The sequence below is a fragment of the Lissotriton helveticus genome, chromosome 5_1 (genome assembly GCF_964261635.1).
Source record: "Lissotriton helveticus chromosome 5_1, aLisHel1.1, whole genome shotgun sequence".
NCBI lineage: Eukaryota > Metazoa > Chordata > Amphibia > Caudata > Salamandridae > Lissotriton > Lissotriton helveticus.
The window spans coordinates 1168091248-1168117003 of NC_136065.1; the positions used below are offsets into that span (position 1 = coordinate 1168091248).

At 45.7% G+C, this 25756-nt stretch overlaps 1 protein-coding gene across 1 annotated transcript in view; it reads right to left on the minus strand.

Annotated features, from left to right (window-relative positions):
* The window catches only part of DCLRE1A (DNA cross-link repair 1A), a 133188-nt gene that overhangs the window by 80824 nt on the left and 26608 nt on the right, over positions 1-25756 (minus strand). Inside the window, exon 2 of the mRNA XM_078643859.1 lies at positions 15456-16703. Within this exon, the coding sequence (XP_078499985.1) occupies positions 15456-16703 (1248 nt within the window). The remainder of the gene's footprint in view (positions 1-15455; positions 16704-25756) is intronic.

Genomic DNA, 25756 nt, shown 5'->3' on the forward strand with positions numbered 1-25756 from the left:
TGCGACGTCTGGTTGGCGTTCCACAGAGCACACCAACAATCCCCCGGTTGTATGACCTGGGGAGGAAAAAGATTGAGGACCTGGCTCGACTGCGCCCATTACTATTCTGGAGACGAATAATGTCAATGCCGGAGCTAGGTCATTATGCCTCCGCCCTCATGGACATTATTAAGAAGGACCGGTTCCATACAGTAACATGGCTCAACGAGATCCGGAACCTATTAACAAAACTCCATCTAGACCATTTATGGACTAACACTGACCCAACTGCCTTTCCATCAAAGGAGATTGTGAAGAAAAAAAAAATGTACTGGGATATGACTTTGCAATCTGTTTTGACCTCTAACCCACATTCCATGTTAACATCCCGGTATTTGGAAATCAAATTTACTCCATTTTGTGAACTATACTGGGATTTTATCACAAAACCTATGGATAGAAAGTTGTACTTCCAATTTAGAGCTGGTAGTTTGCCCCTTAACGCTTTGACACAAAAGTGGTCGCCTAGCAATGTTAATATATGCAACCATTGCAAAGACTTGGTTGAGGACATCTCGCACTTTCTGTTGGTCTGTCCTCTTTATGCTTCTCCAAGAAGGAGGTGGTTAAAACCAGCGTGTCAGAATTTAGGGACACGTAGGTGCCAGGAAGCACTTAGAATTTTGGAATCAAACAGCTCCCCTCCTTTAGCAATTGCAGTAGCAAAATACCTGGGATGGGCATGGATCATTCGCACTCGCACTTTTGCCAGTGGAGTCAGAGGAAATGTAACGTGATTTTATGTAGATTATAATTAATCATGTGTAGTGAACTTGAGTTTTTAGCAGTAAATGCGTTCCTTTTAGTCATGATTCGTCAGCGTTTTGAATTTAATGTGAGTTTTAAAAATGTGATTGTATTCTAGAATAGTATTTACTGATGTATAGGTTAGGGCGTCAATGCTTTTATGACAATGCTGTCGAATAAAGCTTTTGAATTTGATTTGTTAGTCTAAACTGCAGCCAATCAGGTGCCAGCACCCTCTAGAACCTTCTCCTCAGAAGCTCAAGCCCTCAGATTTTCGTAGCACAAAGTAACCAAGAGCGTATGAGGAGAAAAGAGCCTCTGAGGGGGAGGAGGGTGGGTTGCGTGTGAATCTATGAAAGACACCAATACTGGAGTACCACCTGTTTACAGGTAAGTAAAAATTGTTCTTCTCCAGTATTAGGGGTGTCTTTCATAGATTCACATGCTTGAATAGAAAGCAGTAACCCCCTAGAACTGAGATTGCTAGGCATATAAAGAAGAAAACCAAGACAGTACTAATAATAATACAGTCATAAACATCATAGCAATCACAGGAAAACACTAAGGAGGAGGGAACAGAGGCTCACCTTACTGAAAAAGATGGCGAGCACTGCCTGTCCCACTGCGGTATCCGCTTCATTGATGGCATCCAAACAGTAATGTTTGGTGAAGGTGTGCAACTCTGGAACACTCTACCATCCCAGTTCCGGTCCGAACAACACCACATTAAATTCAGGAAACTTCTTAAGACTCACCTCTTCCCGCAATAACCTCTCTTCCTTTACGTCTCTGCTTCTATCCCCAGTTGTTTGTCTGCAATCCCAGCGCTGGGACGCTCCCGGGCAGCCATGCGCTTTAGAAATCCCAAATTCATTCATTCATCCATCCATCCTGCTGGACCATGTCGCTGCACGGCAGATCTGATGAAGTGGCACACCAGCCAACAAGGCGGTGGACGAAGACATCGCCCTCGTAGAATGACTGCAATGGTTTGCCCGCTTGTTGGTGGCAGAAGGCGATGGCTGAGGAAAGCCACCGGGCAATAGTCTGCTTTGAAACTGGATGTCCCCTGCGCAGTCGTCCGTAGGCAATGATCAGTTGGTAGGACTTGCGGAAGGGGGCAGTGCTGGCAATGTAAAATTTAAGACATCGTTTGATGTCCAGAGAATGTAAGCGCTGCTCCGCCGGAGATTTTGGGTCCGGAAAGAAGGTTTGAGGAACACAGGTTCATTCAAGTGAAAATCCGTAGGCACTTTAGGTAGGAAAGAGGGGTTGGTACGGAGTGCCACTCCGTTAGGTTTGAACTGTAGATAAGGCGGTTTGACAGTAAAAGCGTGAAGGTCTATCACGCGACGAGATGAGGTCAAAGCCAGAAGAAGTGCAACCTTCCAGGTGATGAATTTAATATCCGCCCTATGGATAGGCTCAAATGGCAACTTCATAAGTTGAGATAGTACAACATTGAGGTGCCAAGCTGGAGGGCGGCGACGCACAGGTGGGAACTTGCGGAAGAGCCCTTTGAAGAATTGGCGTATAATTCGTGATGAACAGAGGGATGAAGAGCCATCATGTCGGAAACGAGATATTGCAGCTAAGAAAACTCTCAGTGTAGCATGAGAGAGTCCTGACTGAGCGAGGCTCAAAAAGAATGGAAGGAGCTGCTCAGGAGAGGAATGGATGGGATGGATATTGGCTGTAGCGCACCAATGACAGAACCGCTTCCATTTAAGCTTGTAAGTCTTGATGGTAGACGGAGCTCTGGCATGAGCTAGGATGTCTCTGCACTCCTGGGATATGTTCAAGCCAGCGAACTCAAGGTGCTCAGGTTCCATGCCCACAATTGTAGCGTTGAGGGATCCGGATGACACACTAAGCCCCTGTCCATAGTTAGTAGGTCTTGACGAGGACGTAGAGGAATGGGCTAGAACTGGGACATTAGCAGCAGTTCCGAAAACCATGCCTGTCTGGGCCAACGAGGTGCGATCAACAGGATGTGGCAGGGCTGCCTCCGCATCTTCCACAGTACACGCGGTATTAATGGGAGCGGCGGAAAAGCGTAAGCGAATAGATCGCACCAGTTGATCAAAAGGGCATTTCCGCAGGACCCTGGGTGGGGATGCCAACTTGCATAAGACTGGCATTTCCGATTCTCTGGAGTTGCAAAGAGATCCAGATCTGGGTGACCCAATTTGCGGAACACAAGATCCAGAGTCGGTTGGGGTAGTTCCCATTCGTGTGTTGAGGAAGTGGACCTGATCAAAGAGTCCGCCAGGAGGTTGGACACGCCCGGAAGGTGGACAGCTGTCAAGGCGATGTGATGGCGAAGAGCCCAATCCCAGATCGGCTGGGCCAAGCGGCACAGAAGTGGAGACCTGGTCCCTCCCGGCTTGTTCACGTAGTGCATACTGGTGGTGTTGTCTGTTTGGATTAGCACTGACTCCCCGTGAACAACTGGGAGGAAGGACTTGAGCGCTAGAAAGATTGCCATCAATTCTAGCCTGTTGATATGCCACGTGCGCTGTGTCGGTGACCACTTGCCCTTGATGGAGACCCTGGAGATGAGCGCCCCACCCCTCCACGGAGGCGTCCGTCGTCAGCGTGAGGTCTGGAGCATGATCGAGGAAGGACACACCCATTTCCAGATTTGCGGGCTGCGCCCACCAAAGCAGGCTCATTTTCATGCGGGCTATGACGGCAACTAGGTCGTTGAAGGATCCGTAGACCTGACGCCACTGTAAGTCCAGTTCTTCCTGAATAGGACGGGTGCGAAGCCTGCAATTTGGGATCAGTGCGATACAAGATGAAGCCATTCCCAAGAATGATTTTAACGTCCGAACAGAAACGGACAGTTTTTGTCGAATGAGTGAGACCAGACGAAGGATCTTCAGACGGCGCTCGTTCGAGACGAACGCTTTTGAGAGCTGCGTGTCTAGGATCGCTCCCAGGAATGATCTGGTCTGCAGAGGTGCCAACTGTGACTTTTCGATGTTGATGGTCAACCCCAGAGAGCGAAACACTTGCTGGCAAAGGTGTGTGTCCCGGTCCAGCTGATGGTGGCATTGAGACTTGAGAAGGCAATCGTCTAAATAGGGAAAGATCTGAACTCCTTGTAGACACAGGTGAGCCACCACCGGGGCCAGTACCTTCGTGAACACACAAGGAGCGGAACGCAGTCCGAAGGGTAGAACTTTGAACTGAAAATGCATTGGTCCCACTTTGAAACGCAGGTACTGGCGATGTTTGATTATAGGAACATGAAAGTATGCGTCTTGAAGATCTATGGTGGTCATAAAATCCTCGCTGGATAGAAGACGCAGGACTTCTAGTAGTGTCAGCATACGGAAAGATTGAGACTTCAGGAACTGGTTGAGAGCCCTCAAATCCAGAATGGGTCGCCAATCTCCGTTCTTCTTGAGTATGAGGAAGAATCGAGAGTAAAAACCCTTCCCTCTTTGATGTTGTTTCAGGATCACTTTGACTGCACCCTTTAACACAAGAAGACGGACCTGATGGTAAAGCTCCTCGAGATGTGGAGGAGGTGGGCCACGAGGTGGAGTGCAAGGAGGAATCTCTGTAAACTCCAGGGTAGGACCCCGTTTGACAATGTCCAAAACCCAGCGGTCCGAGGTGATCGAGGACCACTGAGAGTAAAACAGAGAGATTCGTCCTCCAACACTTTGAGAGTGGCAAAAGTCATTGGCGTTTCTGATTGGCGCCACGATAGGACGACTTTCCTCTATATGTTTTGGAGGGTTGTTGACGAGACTGCTGATTGGGCATGTAACGTTCGCCGCTCTGATTGTAGGGGCGGTATTGCTGCCCACCTCGAAAGTTGGAAGTGCCGGGTCCGCGCGCACCTCGAAAGGACTGCTTCCGAAATTGCAGCGTGCCCAAGGACTTCGCCGTATCGGTGTCCTTCTTGATGGACTCAAGGGCATCATCGATATGGGATCCGAATAACGATTCCCCATCATATGGCATATCCAGTATTTTGGCTTGAACTTCCTGCCGGAAGGAGGTGGACTTCAGCCAGCCTTGTCGTCGAAGTGCAGCCGCACTTGCGAGGAGGCGGAAACCTATGTTAGCAATATCGACTGCACAGTCGATTATTTCCTCCGATGCCCTTTGACCATCACGGAGAATCTGTTGTGCGTCAGCTTTGGAAGCATCGGGTATGAGTGCCATGTAATCTGCAATGTCTGACCACATCTGCCGGTCATAACGTCCCAAAATGGCTAAGGCATTGGCTGCTCGGACAGATGTTGAAGCCATCGTTGAGAACTTGCGGCCAATAGCGTCTAAGCGTCGACCCTCTCTATCAGGAGGGGCTGTGATTTGGGACGCTGGATTCCGGCTCTACGCTGTGCGGCCTGAGTCACGACAGAGTCCGGCTTGGGATGAGAAATCAGGCAAGCTGGAGAACTAGTTGGGGCCTTGTACTTCTTCTCAAGGCGTGGAATCTGAGCAGGTAAGGAGTTTGGAGCATTCATTAGTTTAATGCCCTCTTTCCAAACAAAATCAATAATAGGTATTGTGTGTACCTGCTTATAAGGTTTATCTTTAAAGTCAAAGAAAGCAATCTTCCTCGCGTTGAGATCGTGGAAGTTTGAAACGTTGAGCCGCTTTATCCATTAAAAGATGGAAACTGGCGATATCTACTGGTGGCGACTAACTCGAGGTACCAGGTTGAGGAGAGGGCGTCTGCGCCCGATAATCATCCCATTCGGCCATATCCTGGTCGCCTGCCTCATCATCCGTGTTGTCTGGGACTTCACCGTCCTCCCGTTCTGCGATCGCCTCCTCATCATCCGCATCCTGCGGGTATACAGTGGTATGGATGCTACTAGATCTATGTACCTGAGACAAAGGTGCAGGTGGTACGATAGGCGGTAATGAAGGTGGAGGTAGCACCACAGGAGCAGGAGATTGCGCAGGTGTAGCCTGCGGTGTTGCAGGAAAACGGCGGTTGTAATAGTCCAGCATATGTTGGAGATTAGAAATTAAGGTCAAAGGAATGGTGGCGACAGGAGCTTGAGTAAACTGCTCCTCTTGTTGAAAGTCTGGGTCACCGCCATCCTCAGAGTCTGTGTCCTGACACTTTATTATTTTTAAATCAGAGGGACTATGTGCTTCCCCAAACGTGTCCTCTTCATGCTCCAAGTCTGTTTCAGGTTCAGATGTAGTTGCGAACATCGGAGAAGGTGGTTGAGGCTCCGGATCAGAGATCTGTTGGCAGGGTACTGTAGTGCGAGGATGTGAAGATTAGGAGGTCTTCAATGGCAGTAATGGCAAAGATGCGAACGAAATGGGTGCAGTCTTCAACGGAGCCGTCGACGAGGCTGAATTAGCGGTTGTCAATGGTAATTTTGAAGAGACCTTCGTCGACGGGGTCGCCGACGGTGTCGCCGGGCAATCTACTGTAGATGAAGTCGTCGACGGGGTCGTCGTCGTCAATGCTGGTACCGACTCCGTAGACGGAGTCTTCGTCGACGGGCCTGCTTTCGTCAACGAGATCTTCTTCGTCGACGAGCCCTTGGTCGACGGTGTCTTCGCCGACGAGGCTTTGGTCGACGGCGTCGTCGACGACGATGTCTTCGGGTCTTTCGTTGACGAGGATTCTCTCTTCTTCGTCAACGAGATAGGAATCGTCGACGGGACACGTTTAGACGGCAACGAAACCCTCGTCGACGTCGAGGCTGTCGACGAAACCGTCGTTGACGATGAGAATGCTGAAGTGGTAGTCAGCGTAGTCGTCGAAAATGCAGGCAAAGCTGTTCTCGTCGTCGGAGTGCTCATCGATGCTCCCGTCGACGGTGGAACTTTAAGAGGTGTGAAAACACCGACAGGCAGCCAAAGACGCCCGAGAGCCAGGTCTCGTGGGCGTAGAGGTGGTAGGAATGTCAGAAGACACCACAGGAGCCACAGACAAGGCTAATTTAGGCTTCTTGAGGAAAGGAGAAGGAACCTCCTGAACACTACCACGCTTTGAGGCTGCTGAAGAAAAACCAGAACGTAAACTTTCTGCATCGGACAGTACAGAGTCCTTGTCCTTAAGACGCTGCAGCCAAAGGAGAAGACGGCCTTCCCTGTCCTTAAGGGTTTTGGTAGAAAAGGTTCTACAAAACTTGCAGCTGCCAGCCTCATGATCCGGGTATAAACAATAAATACACTTCTGGTGGGGGTCCTTTTCAAAAAGGCGCAGTTCCCACAAGAGCAGGGTCTGAATAAAGACTTCTTACTTGACATGTTGTAGAATTTTCTGGAACTAGAAGAATAGAGATGAAAAACTGAGCAGAGCTCAGGGAGACTCCCTTCACACGACGTGCGGTAGAAAATCTGAGGGCTTGAGCTTCTGAGGAGAAGGTTCTAGAGGGTGCTGGCGCCCGATTGGCTGCAGTTTGGACTAACATAATGACACTAATGTGTTACAAATGGTTTTTTTCTCTTTGCCTTGCATTCCTATGTAGGAATCGTTTTTTAGAGGATTTCAGTTGTATTTCTTTCTTTTTCTTGTAATATATTTATATATATTTAGCATTATTGCCATTTTATTTACCGTGGGACTCCCACTTAGACGACGGGGAATATTCAAGCATGTGAATCTATGAAAGACACCCCTAATACTGGAGAACATAGATTACTTTAGTACTATTAACGACACTCCAACTCCACTTTAGTTGGATACATTAAAAGTAGTGGATCTGGAAATCAATTTTACAGACAGCCGACTTGAATAAAGAGCGGACGGGAGCTAGAAGGGAGAGTCACAGACCAAGAAAGGACACATAAGCAAACAGAATCAAAACGCATATGGCACCAACTCACACTAGCTAGACAGCAATGTAAGGGTCTAGATATTGACCAACCCGAGTTAGCACTATTACAGCTTAAACTAGGTTATACGGGGAAAACAAAACGGGCAACCTGCTGGCTTGTAAATTTTAAGACAGACAGCAATATAGCTCACTTGACAACACATGTGGGGGGAACGGGAACACCACAGGCATAGTGGGCATAGTCTAACATTTTTATGTGGACCTCTACGAAGCGGACCCCATATCCCCAAAAGATACAAAATCTTACCTGGCAGATGTCTAACTAGCGACCATAACACCTGATCAGGCACAAACACTCGATGCAGGGGGGTCTCCGCTATTGCCAGTACCAGTTCTGCTACCAAGCTTTTCCTAGGGAAGGCTCCTGGCCCAGATGCACTTATGGCAGGCTACTATAAATTATTCTGCTACTTTCTGGCCCAAATAATGATGCTGCTATACAATGATTTCACAATGTTAGGCACCCTGGCCCCTTACATGCATGAAACAGTAGTGACTGTTACACCTAAGCCTATACCTAAGCCAGTGAAAGGCACCACTCACTGCTCCTCAAACAGGTATCAATCACTTTTAAATGTAGACGTGAAGATCCTAACAGGGATCTTAGACTGTTGTCTAGCCCCCTATCTGCAGGGGCTGGTCAAACAGGTTTCTTCCTGAAAAAAGGTAGTAGTTACAGAAACGTTTCCTATATATCCTAGGCAAAGTAAAACGAGCCTAACACCCCATGTTCGTATTAATTGAAGCTGAGAAGGAATTTGACTGGGTACATCTGCCATACTGGAAAAGATAGGACTGTGGCCCAGATTTAAAACATGGATAACGAGTGGCTACACCGTTCCCACCGCTAGGATATGGGTGAACGGTCAAAGCTCATGTCAGTTTGCAGTGACCAGAGGAACGAGCAGAGGTTCCCTTAATCACCCCTCCTGTTTGCACTTAACATGAAGAGCTAACAAAGAAAATACATCTCCATCAGAGCATTAGAGGAGTCCAGTTCGGATGTTGACGGAACCGCTGTCCTCCATCCCGGCATTATTGACCGAGCTCAACTGTTTTGGTAAAGCATCTGGGTTAAAAATTAATGCCCTTAAACCATGAGAATTAATGCCACCCATCAACTTAGGGAAACTCTTATTAAGACCTACCCACTACTCTGGACACAACATACACCGTACCTTGGTATAAAAATCTGCTGTACCTCAGACAAGAAGGGAGCTGATCACAACTGCCTGCGAGGTGGTTTGGAGCGGAGGTTTTTAGGAAGGGGGGGGGGGGGGGGGTTGCTACGGCTGGGCCATGTGGAAGCAGTCAAGATGACTTTGCTCCCTACAACTCTATATATGATGCAAACGATTACCATGTAGAGTGCAGTGGCGAAGAGTGCAGTGGTGCATAGTAGAACGCAGTGAGGCATATTTTAAAGTGGTGCGGCGTAGTGTGAAGTGGTGTAGAATGGGGTCAAGTGAAGTATGTGTGGTGTCGTACTGCCATTACATACAACACATCTTCAAATGAAATGACCATTACATTTGCAAAGACGCACAGTTTTACGGATACAGGTATACAGTGCACAAACGATAATGTGTGGAAAGGTCATCACCTAGCGTATTCATTTGATCATATTTAAATATTTTTCACCACACTTCAGAATTACCCAAAAATGTGCTTCATTTGTGTTTTTCTAATCTGATATATTCTGAAACATCTACACAGTTAATTTACAGACATTTGAATGCTATTGTGCGCTAAGCATGCAACATGGCCCAATAATGTCATTGAGGCGCTACGGTGGCATTAAGAGATAAGACTGAAAGCAGGATGTTTATTTTTCCCCCCTTCTCAAAAAGGTCACCAGAACTCATATGGCAATAAAGGAACATACTCTCCATCGTGTAGGTTGCATGAACATTTTCAGGTCGCTAGATTGAAACATCTATATTCTTCTCAATGCAGCCAACAATAAGCACCGATGGGAATAATTCGAAACTTAAGGTTTTGTTTACTATTCATGAATACATTTTGGACAGAGATGAGGGCCAATGGCTAGATGCAATTACGTTGCTGCAACATTTATCGGTTTATGTACTGCATTAGCCACAATTTATAGATTTCTCAAACACTTGTTTCTAGTTGAAATGGATGAAAACACTTCCAGAGAACGTGCCGCATAATTTGTCACAATTTAGATAATGCTGCAACATTGTAGGACTGTACTTATATATGCGAGGCCACATAGAGAATTTATATAAGTAATATTGTCTACAGGGGCATTCACTCATTTGGAGGTCAAAACGATCACGTCATTTGGAAGTGTAATTGAGAAGGTGTGGCTACTAAAGCCAAACACAAGATGGACAGAGTGCTGAAACTTTTCTAACACTCACCCCTAGTAAAGAAGTCTAGGTTTAATCCATTGTTCTTTTTCTCACTAAGAGTTCCCAGTTTGGACCCAGCCATATGCAAATCAGTCTTGACCAAACTGCCCATAGGAACAATTCAGCCCAAACTGCCAGGCCAGGGTCTCCGTAGCCCGGAAACGAGCATCCTGGGACCAGTTTCAGCATAGCATCCATCAGTCAGGCTAGCTTTTATCCAGTGTCACAGCGAGCATGGGACCCACATCTGGGCATACACTCGGCCGCTACTAAACAGCAATTCCCAGTGGATATAATCACATCAAGCTAGAAGACAAGGTATGATTAGAACACATGGTCACAGTCATGGGTCGAAGCAAATCCAACCGCAACTGTCACTGGTTGTTCTCCGATTAGTAATGCTCTGTCCTATTTGTATAACTAAAGCCCTAGTAAGTGTTTCCACATTTTAAAAGGTTTTGTCCTAATTGCATTTCCTCGTTAAAATGTGCACATAGGTTTACATTTCACCTATTAAATCAAAAAGTGAACAATAAAACTAAGATTTTCGTTTTTCCAACATAAGTGGATTATAATTGCTTGAGAACATTAAATAATATTCTATTGTAATGACTACTGAGAATGCTTTTAAAAAAAACAATTGTAAAAATGGTTGTTCAACGTGTACTGTTCAGCTGGCTTGCTAGGGAGGCCATTTGCAGGACAACCAAAACGATGCTTCGCTACTGCAAAAACAACTAGTTGACAGCGCGGTAAGTAATAATGCAGCTGACCAAGTCCAATCACAGACCATGATTGAGGAGGGTTAGGGATTAACATAACTCAATCACAGAAAACCTGCGAAATAATAAACGTTCAAAAGTCACCCGTGATGAAATTTCTAACAGGACAACTAACAAAAAAAATGTACAGTCTAGAAACCTACTGTCCCGCAATATAGTGTTAGTCTATTTAGTTTCTCATTTGAGCTGCTTTGTGCTTCTGGTCGTCTGAGATGAAGTGTCAGGTGGCACAAAACCACAGGCTGGCTAATCAACCATCAGAGAGGTTATATCCCTTTATATGTGCTACAAAAGCTATAGATAATATTAGAGCAAAATATTGGAAATAGCTGGCTCCTTCTAATCCATCAGGCCTTGTGGTCAAAAAGCGTACAGGGTGCTCAAATCTCCTGGAGTGACATTGGTAGGAGATAACTTGCAGTGAATTAAATTTAACTCCTGGAATAAGCTTGCATTTGAGCTGCGTTTATACACTGGTCTGCACAAACTCAAAACAAGCACTGGCTAAATGAGTTTTATGGTGCTGCGCTCTAGGGGAAAATGTGTGGACATAGCCCGAAAGAGTCACTTAACACCAGAAACAGACTTGCTGTGGAAATCAGAGTGCATGTATTGTTCTCTTGGTTCAGCATTGAATCGTCTAGTGGGTTAGTATCATTTACTGTTGTAGTGCGCCTATACCATTAGGATTGTAATGTTGGTAGTGATGCATTTGTACTGCTGTAGTTCTATGGTTGTAGAGATCGTGCGGGACCAATAGTGTAACAAATCTAGGTGTAACACTGTAGTTTCAGTGCTGCAAGTAAAGCACAATTCAAATATTGCAAATTTCAGTCGTTCTGTGGTGTTAGGTTTGTAGAATCACTGTTTTCTAGTATAGTGGCAGTGCTCACGCCTAATACAGGACAAAGAAGTGAGACAATACATTTCTTCAACAGAGAAATGATCAGCAAGTGTAAAGGGATCCAGTTGCAGGCATTAACTATAATCTACCAAGCTCTTTTTCCCTGCAAACATCAATTCATACCTTCCAAATTCAGTTTCCACAGACTTGCAGAGCAGCCAACCTTGCCCAAGTATAGGTACCACTTAATAGAACTGTCAGAATGGAGTACTGAGCCTTTACTTTGAATGCGAACTAACTTTGGAAAGCGCTTCCTTTGGCCCAGCACAGAACTTGGCTATACCTTCGATATACATTAAGATTCTGCTCATATCAGTGGTGTCCTTAAAGCCCCATGAAGCATCAGCATATATGGGTTTTAGAATAAACATAATAGTATGTTGTGTGTATAGAGACATGCAACATGTTAGTTTTGACGGAAATGGCCAAAGCCACAAAGCTTAGGTTTTTGAAAAAACTCTAAATTGCTTTTAAACAGTATTTGTTATTGTTCTAGATTGTATAGAGGTTTGATTCAAAATCTGCTATTATCTTTGCTTGCCTGACGATCTTAAAATGATAGGGTTTTCAATGTACTATAGCAACATAAATGATTAGATATACTCATGCAATGCATTACGTGTAAGGGTACAGGTGAATAAAACCATAACGCCTGCGTTTACTTGGTGTTTATTTACTTAAGCCCAGGTGAATCTCCAAATGCCATTGTTGTGACGACTGGCTTGCCTATGCAGGTTATTCATAAGCACAAACGTGTTACTTAATAAAAGAAGAATACACTATCACATCCTAATTAAGGACAGGGAAAGGTCTTTTGCAAAAATAGATTGCATTAGTTGCGAAAGTAAGAGGTTCCAGGTAAATAACTTTCGCGTACATCATCCACATATGCATGAAAAATAAAAAGATCTCTCACAATCTCTGGCTCCTGAGTTCTATCGCCCAAAGATGCTAGACGTACTGCACCACTACATGCATATCAGGAAGGAAGGAAGGGAGGGAAGAAAGGAGATGGATACAAGGATTGGGGAAACAAGCCGATTACAGGTGAAAGTCAGTAGACTCTGTAGACAGGGCAAGCTATTTGATTAATCCATAATGGTGACAAAGCGGAGCAAAATTTGCTAGATCTGTCTGTAGACTTCGATAAAGCGGACTACATGCTGTTGATTAAGTGCCTGACAGAATAATATAGAAGAGGGGATGGTTTCAGCCCTTCCCGGAGGGTGGTACCAGGTTAACATTCTAAAACAGCAAAATCAAGTTCTCAAGATAGGTCTCATTTTGTTTAATATATAAAACTTGCCATTATCAGAGTTGATTACATTGTTCAAATGTAGGGCTGTGTGTGTCCTACATGGATGCAAAAACTCATTCACACACTGTGAAAGGGCTATGGAAGGGGCTATCACTGCCTCCAGCTCCTCCCTAGCCATGTCCACCAGCCCAATCCAATTTTAAAGGTCTTACCTATTGGGAAGTAAACCTATTGTAAACAACATCAAAAATGTCAGTCTTGGGGCCAGCCCGTTGGTTGGCTTTGCCTCTCATGTTTCCTGCTTACTCAAGGACTTACCTTGATCTTCTTGTATTTGACGCTCCTCTGGAGCACAGGGAAGGAAGAAAAAAGTCATTGAATAAGAAGCAAGAAAATGAGATAGCATCACTGCCAGTCAATGGTAACCAATGGGTGGGCCCAAAGCTGAATGTAGGTATCCGTATTATCTACAACTAGTCTTTGACAACAGTAGGCAAGACCTAAAAAATGTCAAGGACAGCCCTACGTGGTAGAGCAAATTAGACATCCTAGAATGTTAGATTAAACTTGTACAGCACAGTGCATAGTCTAACAGAACCTCAGCTGCTGAGTGTTTGCCACCTTCAGCCAATCCTGTTTTTAGAAACTATTAACACGTCGCACTGTGAAATTTCATGCTTAGCTTTTCAAAGCAGGAGATGAAATACCACTGCATTCAAACTGAAGTGGGCTAAAAAGCCAAGCCCCATGTCATACCCAAAATGACATGGGCTCTAACCAGCTCTGAAGAGCAAATTTAACGAAAGGACAGAGGTAGAAACTTTAGAGGCCAGCCGTGGTTATACAGCAGCAGCTTATAAGTAATGCTTTCTTCATTTTTAATGTTTTTGGGGGCAGATCTAATTACAGCACTGAAACCGCTTCACTTGAGGTCTCAGAAAATTTCAAAAAGGTATGCTGGATCGAAGGGGGTAAAGCAGTCTTGATACTGCTGGACCTCTCTGCAGCTTTTGATACCGTGCCCCATGGGCAACTCCTTCAGAGGCTGGAGGAATGTGGAATTGGGCACGGTTTTAAGGTGGTTTTCTTCCTTTTTGGAGGGCCGTAGGCAGGCGGTTTGTGCACCTCCCTTTACAGCGGATATCCCTGCACCGAGTGTGGGAGTGCCTCAGGGCTCAGTGTTGAGCCCCACTCTTCAATATATCACCTCTGGCTCCGTTGGCTGAGAGTTTAGGGGCTAAGGTCCTTACCTATGCCGACGACTCACAATTTCTGTTTACCTATGAAAAAGGTGAGCCTTTTGATGAAAACCAAATATATTTGTGTCTGAGTGGCGTGTTTGACCGGTTCTGTGGGAACCAATAAATCCTGTAATACCACTAAAACGGAAATTATTTTCTTCGGTCATACCCCAGGGGATGAATGCCGGAAATGGTGGCCATAGGATTAACAGGCTCCTGTTAGTCCTGTCACTACGGTTATGAACCTGGGAGTGATGATGGACTCAGATCTCTCCATGAAGACACAAGTGCAGTCAGTGGCTGGAATGTGTTTTAGGATGCTAAAAATGATGAGGAATTTCTTACCATTACTGCCATTGGCCCATAGAAAGACAGTGGTCCAGGCCTTGATAATGTCTAGGCTGGACTATGCCAATGTACTCCATTTGGGCATCCCTGAGTACTTACTGAACCGTCTTCAGGTTGTTCAGAACTCAGCCGCCAGAGCAGTTTCCATGGTTGGGCCTAGAACCCACATGACAAATCATCTGAAAACACTCCACTGGCTATCAGTTAGGAACAGAGTCGCCTTTAAGTCACTTGTGTTGGCCTTTAAGGCTCTGCATAACAGTGGGGCAGTATATCAGGAAAATCATCTTGCCCTATAATCCAGCCAGGGCTCCGAGGTCATCTACCCATCTGCTGCCGGTAACTAAATTCTGCTTGGCCAGGAAGGGCGGACGCTCCTTCCAGGTGGTAGGGAGCAGAATGTGGTATAGGCTCCCGTTGTCTTTAAGACAAGAAGCAGAACTCCTGAGCTTCCGACGCCAGTTGAAAACCTGGCTGTTCCATCAATAATTCCAGTTTAGTATGAGTAGGAGTAAATGTTGGTCTCGCTCTTCTGGAGCTTTTGTTTAATCTTTTTTAGTGCTGGGACACTCCTAGGAGTAGCCGTGCACTTGTACTAATGCCCTATAACATTAACAGATTAAAGTGGACAACAACCTAAAAAATGCAGACTCACTATAGTATAGAGAATAAAAACACCAGTACACACAGGGCTCCTAAATGCCAACAGCTATCCAGGACCTACTAGGTATTAAGTTACCATGGTGTCAGTCGCTTGCCAATTGGCCCTTACAGAAATATTTCCTATGCATTCTGCTACTTGTAGCCGTTCATTTATATGGAGAGAAAATCAAACCAAAAACAAGAATGAGAAAAAATATGTACGAGCCACTCACACCCGACACACAGAACAACGTGCAGATTAAATCCCATGCCTTCTTACCTGGTATCTTCTTGTAGAACGGACATTGCTTCTTTCCTTTCTCCCCCTCAATGGCATCAGATTCCCGGAACCTCTTCGGCCACCCCCCTTGCTGCCCACCTCCTGGTGGCTTCGCACGGCCTCCATTGGTCTGAGGAAGTCCTAGCAGCGGGTCGGAGTCTCCCACAGACCCCCCGGCCTTGCGCTTCTTCTGGCCTCGCCAGCTCTCGTGGGTGGCCCCTGCCGCGGGGCTGCCTGGCGCGTTCTGAGAGAGGCTCCTTCCCGGCACCTTCTCATCCTTGGCTTTGGGTTTCAGCCCAAAGAAGACCCCAATGTCCGTCTGCTTCAGAGCCTTGGACAGGACGGCAGCGGCGCTGACGGCGGGCACACAGACCGAAGGCACTTTATTCTTGGGGGAGCTGAAAATACGCGGAGACTCTCTTGACGGAGTTAAAGGCACAAACTCTTCTTTTACGCAAACAGGCTCAGAAACAGCAAACGCTCCCCCAAACCCGACAGGGCTGCTACTTTCCTCCTGTTTGACGCCAAAGGAGCCCCTCTGCTCGCGAAAGGCGCCGCTGCTGGCCCGGGTCTGGACAGGCATCTCCTTCGGGGGCAGAAACGAGGCGCTGCTGGGCAGGTCTGAAAGAAGCTGACTGGCGGTATCCGGCCCTTGCGTGTCCCAGTCCCCCTCATCAGACACAGGTGAGCTGAATCCTGTCCAATCAGCTTCCTCCTTGATGGTCACGCGCTCGGAGGGCAGTGATGGAGGACAGGTGCGCGCTGCCACGCGGTGAGAGGTTTGGCTGAATGGGGTTTCTTGGGTTCCTCTGTTTATACATTCGGGCTGCTTCGCGCCGTGGTACCCATTGGCAATGCCCTGCTGCCTCGAGCTTCTGGTGGAGCAGCCGGCCTCGGCTTCACTGCAGTCCTCATCCGAGGGATGAGTGTAGAATAGCCTTTTCCGTAAATGTTGGACTTTCTCGGCTGTTTCTTCTTCGTCGCTGCAGAGTGGCGAGTAGGAGATGTCTTCAGAGTCGGCAGACGGCTGGGGCTTTTGAGTGTTTTCAGAGGGCTGGGTCCAGTCTGTAGTGCCACCGTCCAGGCTGCCCGCGGCAGCTGGTAAGAGGTAGTTATGCGTCGTGTCCCTGCTGTTTGGTTCATCGGTGGCGGGCACGGTCCCTGCCCTGCTTCGTGCCAGCTGGAAATGTGTGTACCGCCTGTAGTGAGAAGGGATGGTTGAACTGCACAGCAGGCCATCCGGACACTCTGCAGAAAAGAAAAAGAAAATAAGACCCATTATGAACGTTTCAGTCCCGCGCGACCCTCAGTCTAACCCCAATTAGACTCACCGCTACAGAGCCTTTCCCGTACCCTGCTTTCACCCCTTACTTTCCTGTCTCTTTCTTTCTATCAACCTGTCCCTATTTTTCCTGCAAGCCATGCAGAGGGGTTCAGCTAAGCAGGGCCGGCGCTAGGCATGGGCAGCATGGGCGGCTGCCCAGGGCCCCGAGCTCAGCCCATCAACAGGGGGCCTCGCAAAAGTGTTAACTCCCCACATCTTAGGCTTCTCGCCTGTGGTGAGCACTGCGTGTCCCAGGGAAGGGCTGCCTCTCCTCTGGGCTTCACAGGCTTGTGTAGGAATAGCGGAAGAGGCCCCCCTCCCCTGTGCCTTGCAGCCCTTGGCAATGGCTGTTAACCCCCAGGGAGGGGGCCCCTTTCCCCCTGGGCCTTGCAGCCCCACGTCGCGCGAGGCCCTTCTGAATTTGCCAGGTTTGACCTGTGATTAAGGATGCTGTCCTTTCCCACGCCAGTGACAATTAGCACGCATTTTGGGGCCTGACAGTTTTAACATTTATAAAGACAAGCAACTCTCACTCTCTCAGATGCTGATGAGCTGCGAAAGAGATGCTTGTCAGTGGCTGAAAAGAAGGCGTTGTAGCACACGAGGGGGGCATGCACCATGAAGGATCAGGAGCACCTTCCGTAATTTAAATGCAAATAGCTTTCAATGTGTAAATGAAACCCGTTTTCTTCTGCTCTTTTTGTATAGCGCAAACTTGACCCAAAGGTATTGGAGTGCTTTACTTGAGCACAAGTTACGTTAAACATGGACATATTCCTTTTTTTAGGCGCAATGTGATTAAGTGGCTTGTGAGAATCACAGGATGAGACACAGTCAAAGATCAGCAGCCCTGAAGTAACGCCACCTCTTCTCCCCACCTCTCCCTCTCCGGGGAGTAATCTTTTAATGTCTATTTCTCACATGAAAGCTGTTTCAAAGTGCTGCCCTGCTGTCAAATCAGTGGACGCGGCACAGTACCAAAATTATTTGCCCAGAATCAAACAGTTGGTTAAATCAGTAGAGCCAGGACTGCAGTGCACTCCTACTTGGAGCAAACCCTATATATTTTCCACTGTACTGCATTTAGGTGACATACCCCCAGATGCATCAAGAACCCATTTTGCTATTCCTTAATAGCAAAAAATAACGATTCGCTATTAAGGAATAGCAAAATGCAATGCATGAAGATATCACTAAAAAACAGCGATTTCTTAAAATTCCTTAATTGCAACTCGCAAATTGGAATCGCAATTAAGGAATACCTCCCCATTCAGCCCATAGGAATGAATGAGAAGACATTCTCAATTTGTGAATCGCAATTAGCGAATCGCAAAATGAGAATGCGATTTCAAGGGTGCAGGGGTGTCCAAAGGACACCCTGTTGCACCCCTGAAATTGATCTGTGCACATATGTTGCGCACAGGCATGCCCCTAGGGCATGTGTGTGCGCAACATGAAACTTTGAAAAATGCACTTTAGTGCATTTTTCAAAGTTTTTGCAAATTACCATGAAGTTGTACTTCATGGTAATTTGCGTGCCCTATTAGCGAAATCGCTATTTTTTAAACTTTAATGCATTGCATTTAAGGAAACTCAATTTGAGATTCCTTAAATGCAAGTAATCGCAATTTAGCGAATTCTCAATTTGCGATTTTTGCATTTGGGATGATGCATCCCAAATGCAAACATACCGGTCGTAAAGGGGCAGATTCTGAGAATCTGCCCCTTTGCGACCAGATTTTCCTTTGATGAATCTGGGCCTATACCATAGGTTGTATGAAGTTACAAAGCATACTTTTACAACGCATGCCTTTACAACACATTTTTCACATCACAACATCCTTTACAACGCATTCCATTACATCGCATGACACGACATCGCATTTTAAGAAACTACATTTACAATGCATTCCATTACATCGCATACTACCTTTACAACGCATACCATTACAACACATACCACTACATTACACTTATGGTAAGTGTTGGATAGTGTAGGGGTAAAAATTACTATTCTAACTCCAGGTAGTGCAACAGTAGGGTAAGTGTTGGGTAGTGTAGGGGTAAAAATTACTATTCTAACTCCAGGGGCTGAAACAATAGGGGAAGTGTTGGATAGTGTAAGGGTACTATGCGTTGTAATGGAATGCGTTGTAATGGTATGTATTGTAATGACATGCGTTGTAATGACATGCGTTGTAGTGTCATGCATTGTAGTGTCATGCAATGTAATGGTTACTATATGTGTTGTGTTTTAAACTTAACATAATTCTGGTGAGTAAAGAGCCTACACACAAAAAAGATTGTCCTATGTCTCTTAGCATGTGCGTGTGGGATACTGATGAGAGGGTTTATGTTAAAACAAATTACGAAGTATTAATGTCATCCTAAGGTAGCACAATAATGGCACGGAAAGATAAGGGGGCCTTTTGAAATTTGCAATTATATCCATGGTGCGAGAGGTTTTCTCTTGTGTCATTTTATTTTTTGAATGATCCCGCCCCTCATTACCTCACAGTATCTCCCCCCTTTATGAGGCAGAAATGGAAATTGTATCATGGAGTTATCTCGAAACAGTAGGTTAACGAGGAGTAAATAATATACATCTTTGTGAGACCTGCACATAGCTTTTCCATCCAATGTGACAAATTTAATCCATTTAATACAGATTTAAAATATATGGACTTATTTAATTTGTATATTTATCTTTTTGCCCATGTTGTTACTGATATCCACGTTAGGTCTCTTCAGGGATGCCAAATAAGATCAATAGTCCCGCGATGTAACTTTCAAAGCTCCTCCACTAGGGCGGAGGAGCGTTGCCCCACTGCTTGATCGCAGTGCGAAAAGCAGAAACACAAAATGCAAAAACTACCATTTTATGTTTCTGCTACGCGCACTGCGAGAAAGCAGAAGTGTTAGGTTGGGGGCGGGCGGGTCTGCTTTAGGACAGGGGAGGAGTGCCTTGCCCACTGCTAAGGGCCCTGACTGTTTGGTCTGCCCTCCAGTCATGCACACGCTGGCCTTTCTCCATGTAGGCACCAGTGCACCCTACATGGAGAAAATGGCCTCCCCATAGGCGCCAGGCTGGTCGGCTGACATTGCAGCATTGTGATTGGCTTAGGGAAGGGAGGCTGCCTGCTTCCTGTTCCTGCTAGAGGCAGGAAAGAAGGAAAGCAGGTCAGGAGCAGAGATGACGCAAGACCTGGGAAGGTAAGTTTATTTTATTTTTAAACTACTCCCCCCCCCCCCCCCCCACCCCCCCGCGCGCGAACCCCCGCGAGACCTTGGCCGCAACTGGATTTTATTTGCAAATTAGAGGGGCCTCACAACTTTCCTTTCGCCCAGGGCCCCGGAAGTTCTAGGACCGGCCCTGCAGCTAAGCATATATCCCATGTACCTGTAAACACCGTAATACATGCTAAGTTTGGCTAACCCTGCGACAGTAATGCTAATGTATCTGTTAATCAAAAATCAATAAAATACTTTGAAATAACAAATAAAAAGTACAGCCCCATACACGGAGGGCGGTACTTTACGATTGGCTTAGCTTTTAACTAACGTAGCACACTAGGATTTGCAGTGGGGTCTGGCATCGGGAAATCGGAACGAAAACAGAATGGGATGACGTGACAGTATGTGACCACCTGAAATCTGTGCTAGCGGTTGGCGTCACGGAGTAGGGATCTGTGGGACAAAAGTGTGCCAGAGGTACACTGGTGTGATATTATACATACAGCACCATGTAACAAGCACACATATATTCTAGCTCTGATATTTTATTTGTCATGTGTGACGCCTTAAACCAGGGTTGGATTGGGATTGAAAATCGGCCCGGGCACGCCAAAACAAAAATCGGCCCACATTTGCAGAATCACTCCTCAAATCACTGCTTTGGCGTAATCTTATAAAAAAACTTTAGGAGGGGGGTTAAAAAATGCATGAGTTAGTTTACACTTGTGAAACAAGTGAGGCCACTTCTACTCAGGCCCCCTGCCCCCACTCAGTATGTGCACACATTAATGGGCCGGCCAGCGAGAGAAAGGGAGTGACACCTCTGCCTGTCACTAAACAGAGGTAATAAGCGCCCATTTGCCTCTATAAAGGCCACTCGGACACCCACTGGGCCGCTGGCTGAGCCTGTATTCGAACAATAGACACAGGGCCCAAATGGCCCCTCAGACTGCTCAAAAAAAGCAGCCCACAGCACAACTCGGACACCGGCCCCTCGGGCATTGCCCGAATGCCCGTGTTACCAATCCAGCGCTGCCTTAAACGAGTAATAAACAACAGCATCATTCACTCATGCTGGGATTTTCCATTCCTTAAAAGACAAACTACAAGTCCCAAAATAGAAAACGCTGTCAAAAGAAAAGTCCGGCTTAACTTTAAGATGTCATCACATGGATTCAGCTGACAGTCGTGTAATGATAGTGACAGGTATAGCTGCTTCCTGATCATTGTGGAAATCCCAATTTGGATGCAAACAAGAATTTACACCCAAACTGGGATTCCAAGGTTTGCAATGTCAGTCAAAATACACTTTATTCGATTTTTATAAAAATCATAAAAGGACAAAATACAGTACAATACAAATTTTTTAAAACAACAAGATTTGAATGCAAATTTATGACATGAGTTATTGATTTCATTTGTCTTCATTCTTACAGTGGTTAAAATTTCAAATAAAACCAGATTTAAGATTAGATTAAAATAAGACTTTCCCAGATATTCTTTTCTTCCTTGATCTGAAGGCAGCTGTTAAATAACATGCAACGCTAGAGATGGTTTGAGTGTCTGCCAGCAATTGAAGAAAAATTAAAGCTGGCCTTACTTGGATAAATCCAGCAGTCTTTAACACAGGGAGTAAATACTTTGCCCTCTCAGTAGTATACAAACCACAAAAAAATATAAAATGGATGGTATCCTGGATTGAAAACTGATCACAATCACAGGGTGGTCCATCCTCAGGTTTTGACCACACAGGGAAATTGCCAAGTGTATAATGAATTAAGTTCAACCTAAATTTTGTTAGCAGGAGTCTGTGGAGTGGGTTGGTAACGATTTTTAAATATGGTTCCAGAGAGGGAGTGGTGGTTAAAACTATGTAAGCCCGTACCGAGGGTTTCCTCAGTTCCAACTCCTCTCTCGCGAAACGAGCCCTCTCCAGAAACTCTTGCTTAATCCATCTAATGTCTTCCCTCCTGATGTTGGTTGGGTCACTAAAGAGCTCCGGTCTCCCAAGCGCGGCGAAAGCTGATCTGATGTATTTCAGCCAGGGTATTCTTATGGCATTATCCCTTGAAATTACATCTTTGAGGATTGCATGATTTAGTGTTAGCTCGGAGTTCAGCCATATTTTGGTCCAGAAAAGAAGTGGGGCTAATTTTAGTTTGTCAATAATATGAGGCAAACCCATTTCCTCATGGATCATAAAAGTAGGTGTGGATTTGGGAACGGATAAAAATTTTCTGATGAACCCATTTTCCACCCTCTGGATTTTATCCAGGTTTGCATAGCCCCACATAGCAGACCCATACATGGCAATGGGGATACACTTGCTATTATATACCTTTATCACTGCCTCCATTGGTTTAGCCCCTAATCTTTTTGTGAACGCTAGCAGGGCTGATGAGCTTCGTGCTAAACTTATACTCTTTGCCTTGATCTGAGGGGCCCAAGAGCCTCTCTGATCAAAAAGGACCCCCAGATAGGGAAAAACGGGAACCCTTGAAAGAACCTCACCCTTGCAGGTAAAAGTTTTGGCATGCAGCTTATTTCCTTTACGGCCTATGATCATAGTATGTGACTTTGTTACATTAATTTTTAAGTCAAGGTTCTCCATAAAGGAGCCGAAACAATCTAAAAGGGCCTGTAAACCAATGCCAGTACGGGCGATTAACACGGCATCGTCCGCGTATAGGAGATCTGGCACCTGTTCTCCTCCTATACGCGGCACGTCAGCCATTCCTGCTTCTAAATATTTCCCCAGCCCATTTATATAAATGGTAAAGAGAAGGGGGGCCAGGATACACCCCTGGCGTACCCCTTTCTCAGACCTACAACTCTCCGTGCACCTTCCTTCCCTAGTGACCCTTATTTTAGCAGAGAGGTCCTGATGCAAACTAGCAATAAGAGCTACTAGATGTTCTTCTATCCCTATCTCACGTAGGAGAGACCATAATTTGGTCCTATTTACCAGGTCGAAGGCCGAGGAGAGGTCCATGAAAGCCACGTATACCGACCCCTCCCCGACCACCGTGTATTTAGAGACCAAAAGATGTAGGTTGGAACATTGTTTCAGGGTGCCCCGTTTTTCTCGGAACCCATATTGAATATTCGAGAGCCCCCCACATAGTTCTAAATTTTCCCTCAGTTTGACCAATAGGACTCTGCCCAAGATCTTAAAGGCAGAGTCAATGAGGGAAATGGGGCGATAGCACCCTGGATCCTCCCGATTACCCTTTTTAAAAATGGGTACAATGATAGACATTGCCCATGTTTCAGGGAAGAATCCTTCATTTGTTACCTTAAAGACTCTAGCTAGTACTTTGGACCAAAGTGTCGGGCAATATTTAAAAAGGTCCGCCGGCACACCGTCGGGGCCAGGCGCCTTATTTTTTGAAGACTCCATTATTGCTTTACGGACCTCCTCCTCAGTAAACTCTACTGCAGATGAAAATTGGTCCCCCTCCATTTTTCTAACTGTGTCATTACGGTTGCCCCCATATATGTTGCTAAAATGCTGCACCCATTTCTCGTCGGGAATCACACAATCTGTGACTTTGTTATCATCCCCCGAAAAGAAGGAATGGTTTATGATGTCCCAGAATTGTTTACTATCTCTAAGAACATCTATAGTTAGGAGATCATTCCAGGCATTATTTTTGATCTAATTTTTCCTTGCCTTAATATTTGCTTTATAATCCTGTCTCAACTTTGAAATTAAAACCTTATCTCTTACCTCGGCCTTTAGGGCCTGTTTCAAAGCTCTATAGGACCGTGAGCATTTAGTATCAAACCATTTATGGGGTTTTGGGGGGAATTGTAATGAGGGTTTTGTAAGGTCCCTAGCAGTTTGTGCACAGATAAAATCAAAAGCTGCTATAATTTGGGTATTTGGGGTGGTATGATCCAGGCAAATTTCGAGTGATCCCTCTATTTTAGGCATTAAGGTGTTCATAAACGTTTCCTCCACAACCCTGCCCCATTTAAGCCGTCTGCCCTGGTCACCGCCATGGCGCACACCCGTGTTTGTCCTACTTGCTTGCGCCATAAGTCTCTCTAGTGTAACTCCACTGACAGAGGGTTGTGGTCACTATGGGGTGAGGCAAATGCCTTATAATCTTTCACCTTTAAAATAAGGCCTGGGGAAATGAATATGTAATCGATAACCGACCCTTTTAGCGAGCCTTTATAAGTGGGTACCATCTCACTTCCTCCTGTGTTAAATGGTTCATACATATTAAAACTAGCTAGCAGTAAATCGAGCGCTTCTCCTGTTTTGGTGTGTTCAAAGTGAGGGGTGTCTGCTCCGTTAGGGGCCTCTGAAACACCTGAATAACACAACATTTTACATTTATGAATGTTAAAATCCCCCATCAATAAGATCTCAAAGGGAATACGTGTATTTTGACTATAATTATTCAGAAAAGTCTCCAAATGTTCCACATGATCCGTTTCTCTTTGTCCTCCCCATGCATTATAAAAATTAATAACAAGTAGGGTGAGCCCTGGGGAAATAGACCATTCTATTATTAGAATATTGGGTGATCCTGAGTCCAACTGATTAAATGACCCCGCAAGATCTAGAGAAAATAATAAAGTAAGCCCCCCTTTTGCTCTCCTCGCATTACTTGGCGTTGCTGGTACTGTAAAACTTGAAAAACCATCCAATAAAAAGGTTGGTGAGGTGTCCCAAGTTTCTTGGATGGCTATCACCTGGTGTCTAGAAATATAATTAATCCAGGTTGGATCTGACCTTTTAGCTCTCGTCCCTGCGACATTCCAGGTCAGGAATGTACATAAGGAGGGAGTAACCACCTCAGGGAGTGCTGGTATTAGTTCCAATGGTACAGTCCCACGATTAATCTCTGGCATGGTGTGTGATACGTTGACCACAACTTGAGAGGGGTCAGTGGTCACATTAATAGAGAGGTTTGGGGGAAAGCTCAGATCCAAAGTGTCAGGCGCTATCCTCCCTATACCTAGTCCTGGGCTTACAGGTGGGTTATTCTGTATGGTACACCTAGATGACATAGGATCAATACTCGAAAAAAGAGGAATGAATTCAGGGCCAAGTGCGGGAGCCTTTTTCATAGGGAGTCAGTCAACCTCTTCTAAACAACCAAACCTGTTAAAGGTTGGTACCCCTTCCCACCAGCTATTAGAGCCTAACAACACTGACAACACTTAGCAACTGAGCTTATTTTCGTAGGGACCAGTAGAAGGTCCTGATGAGTAGGCAGTAGGGGACTGCCTACGAAACATGTAGACCAGGTTGTAGCGATCGGCTCAACCCCAAAACCCCCTTCTTAACGTCCCCAGCTAGAGAAGCTAATAAATTGTTTTTTTCTACTAGCCAGAGGATTTTTAATTTTTGTACTCACACACATTGTTAGGTCCCTACACTTTCACTGACACCTTGCACCATCACATAGTCCTGTCACCACTTCAGTGCTCCCGCGTAGTCGGTCAGGTCGTAGCACGCCCCGCCCCGTAGAGGGACGGGAAGACCCCAATGATGAAGCATGACACTACTGGATTTTTTTTAGTGTGTGAGGGGTATTTTAAAAAGCACATAGCGCTCTCATCTTTATCACCCTAAGAGAGAGTATTTTCACTATATTTTCATCACTGTAAAACCAACAAATAAAATATATGTCCACACATTGATAGAATCTCTTTGTTTATGTATATCGTTTTGGAGGGTGATTCTATCAACTCCTCTGCACTTCCCTTATTGTTTTGTCATATG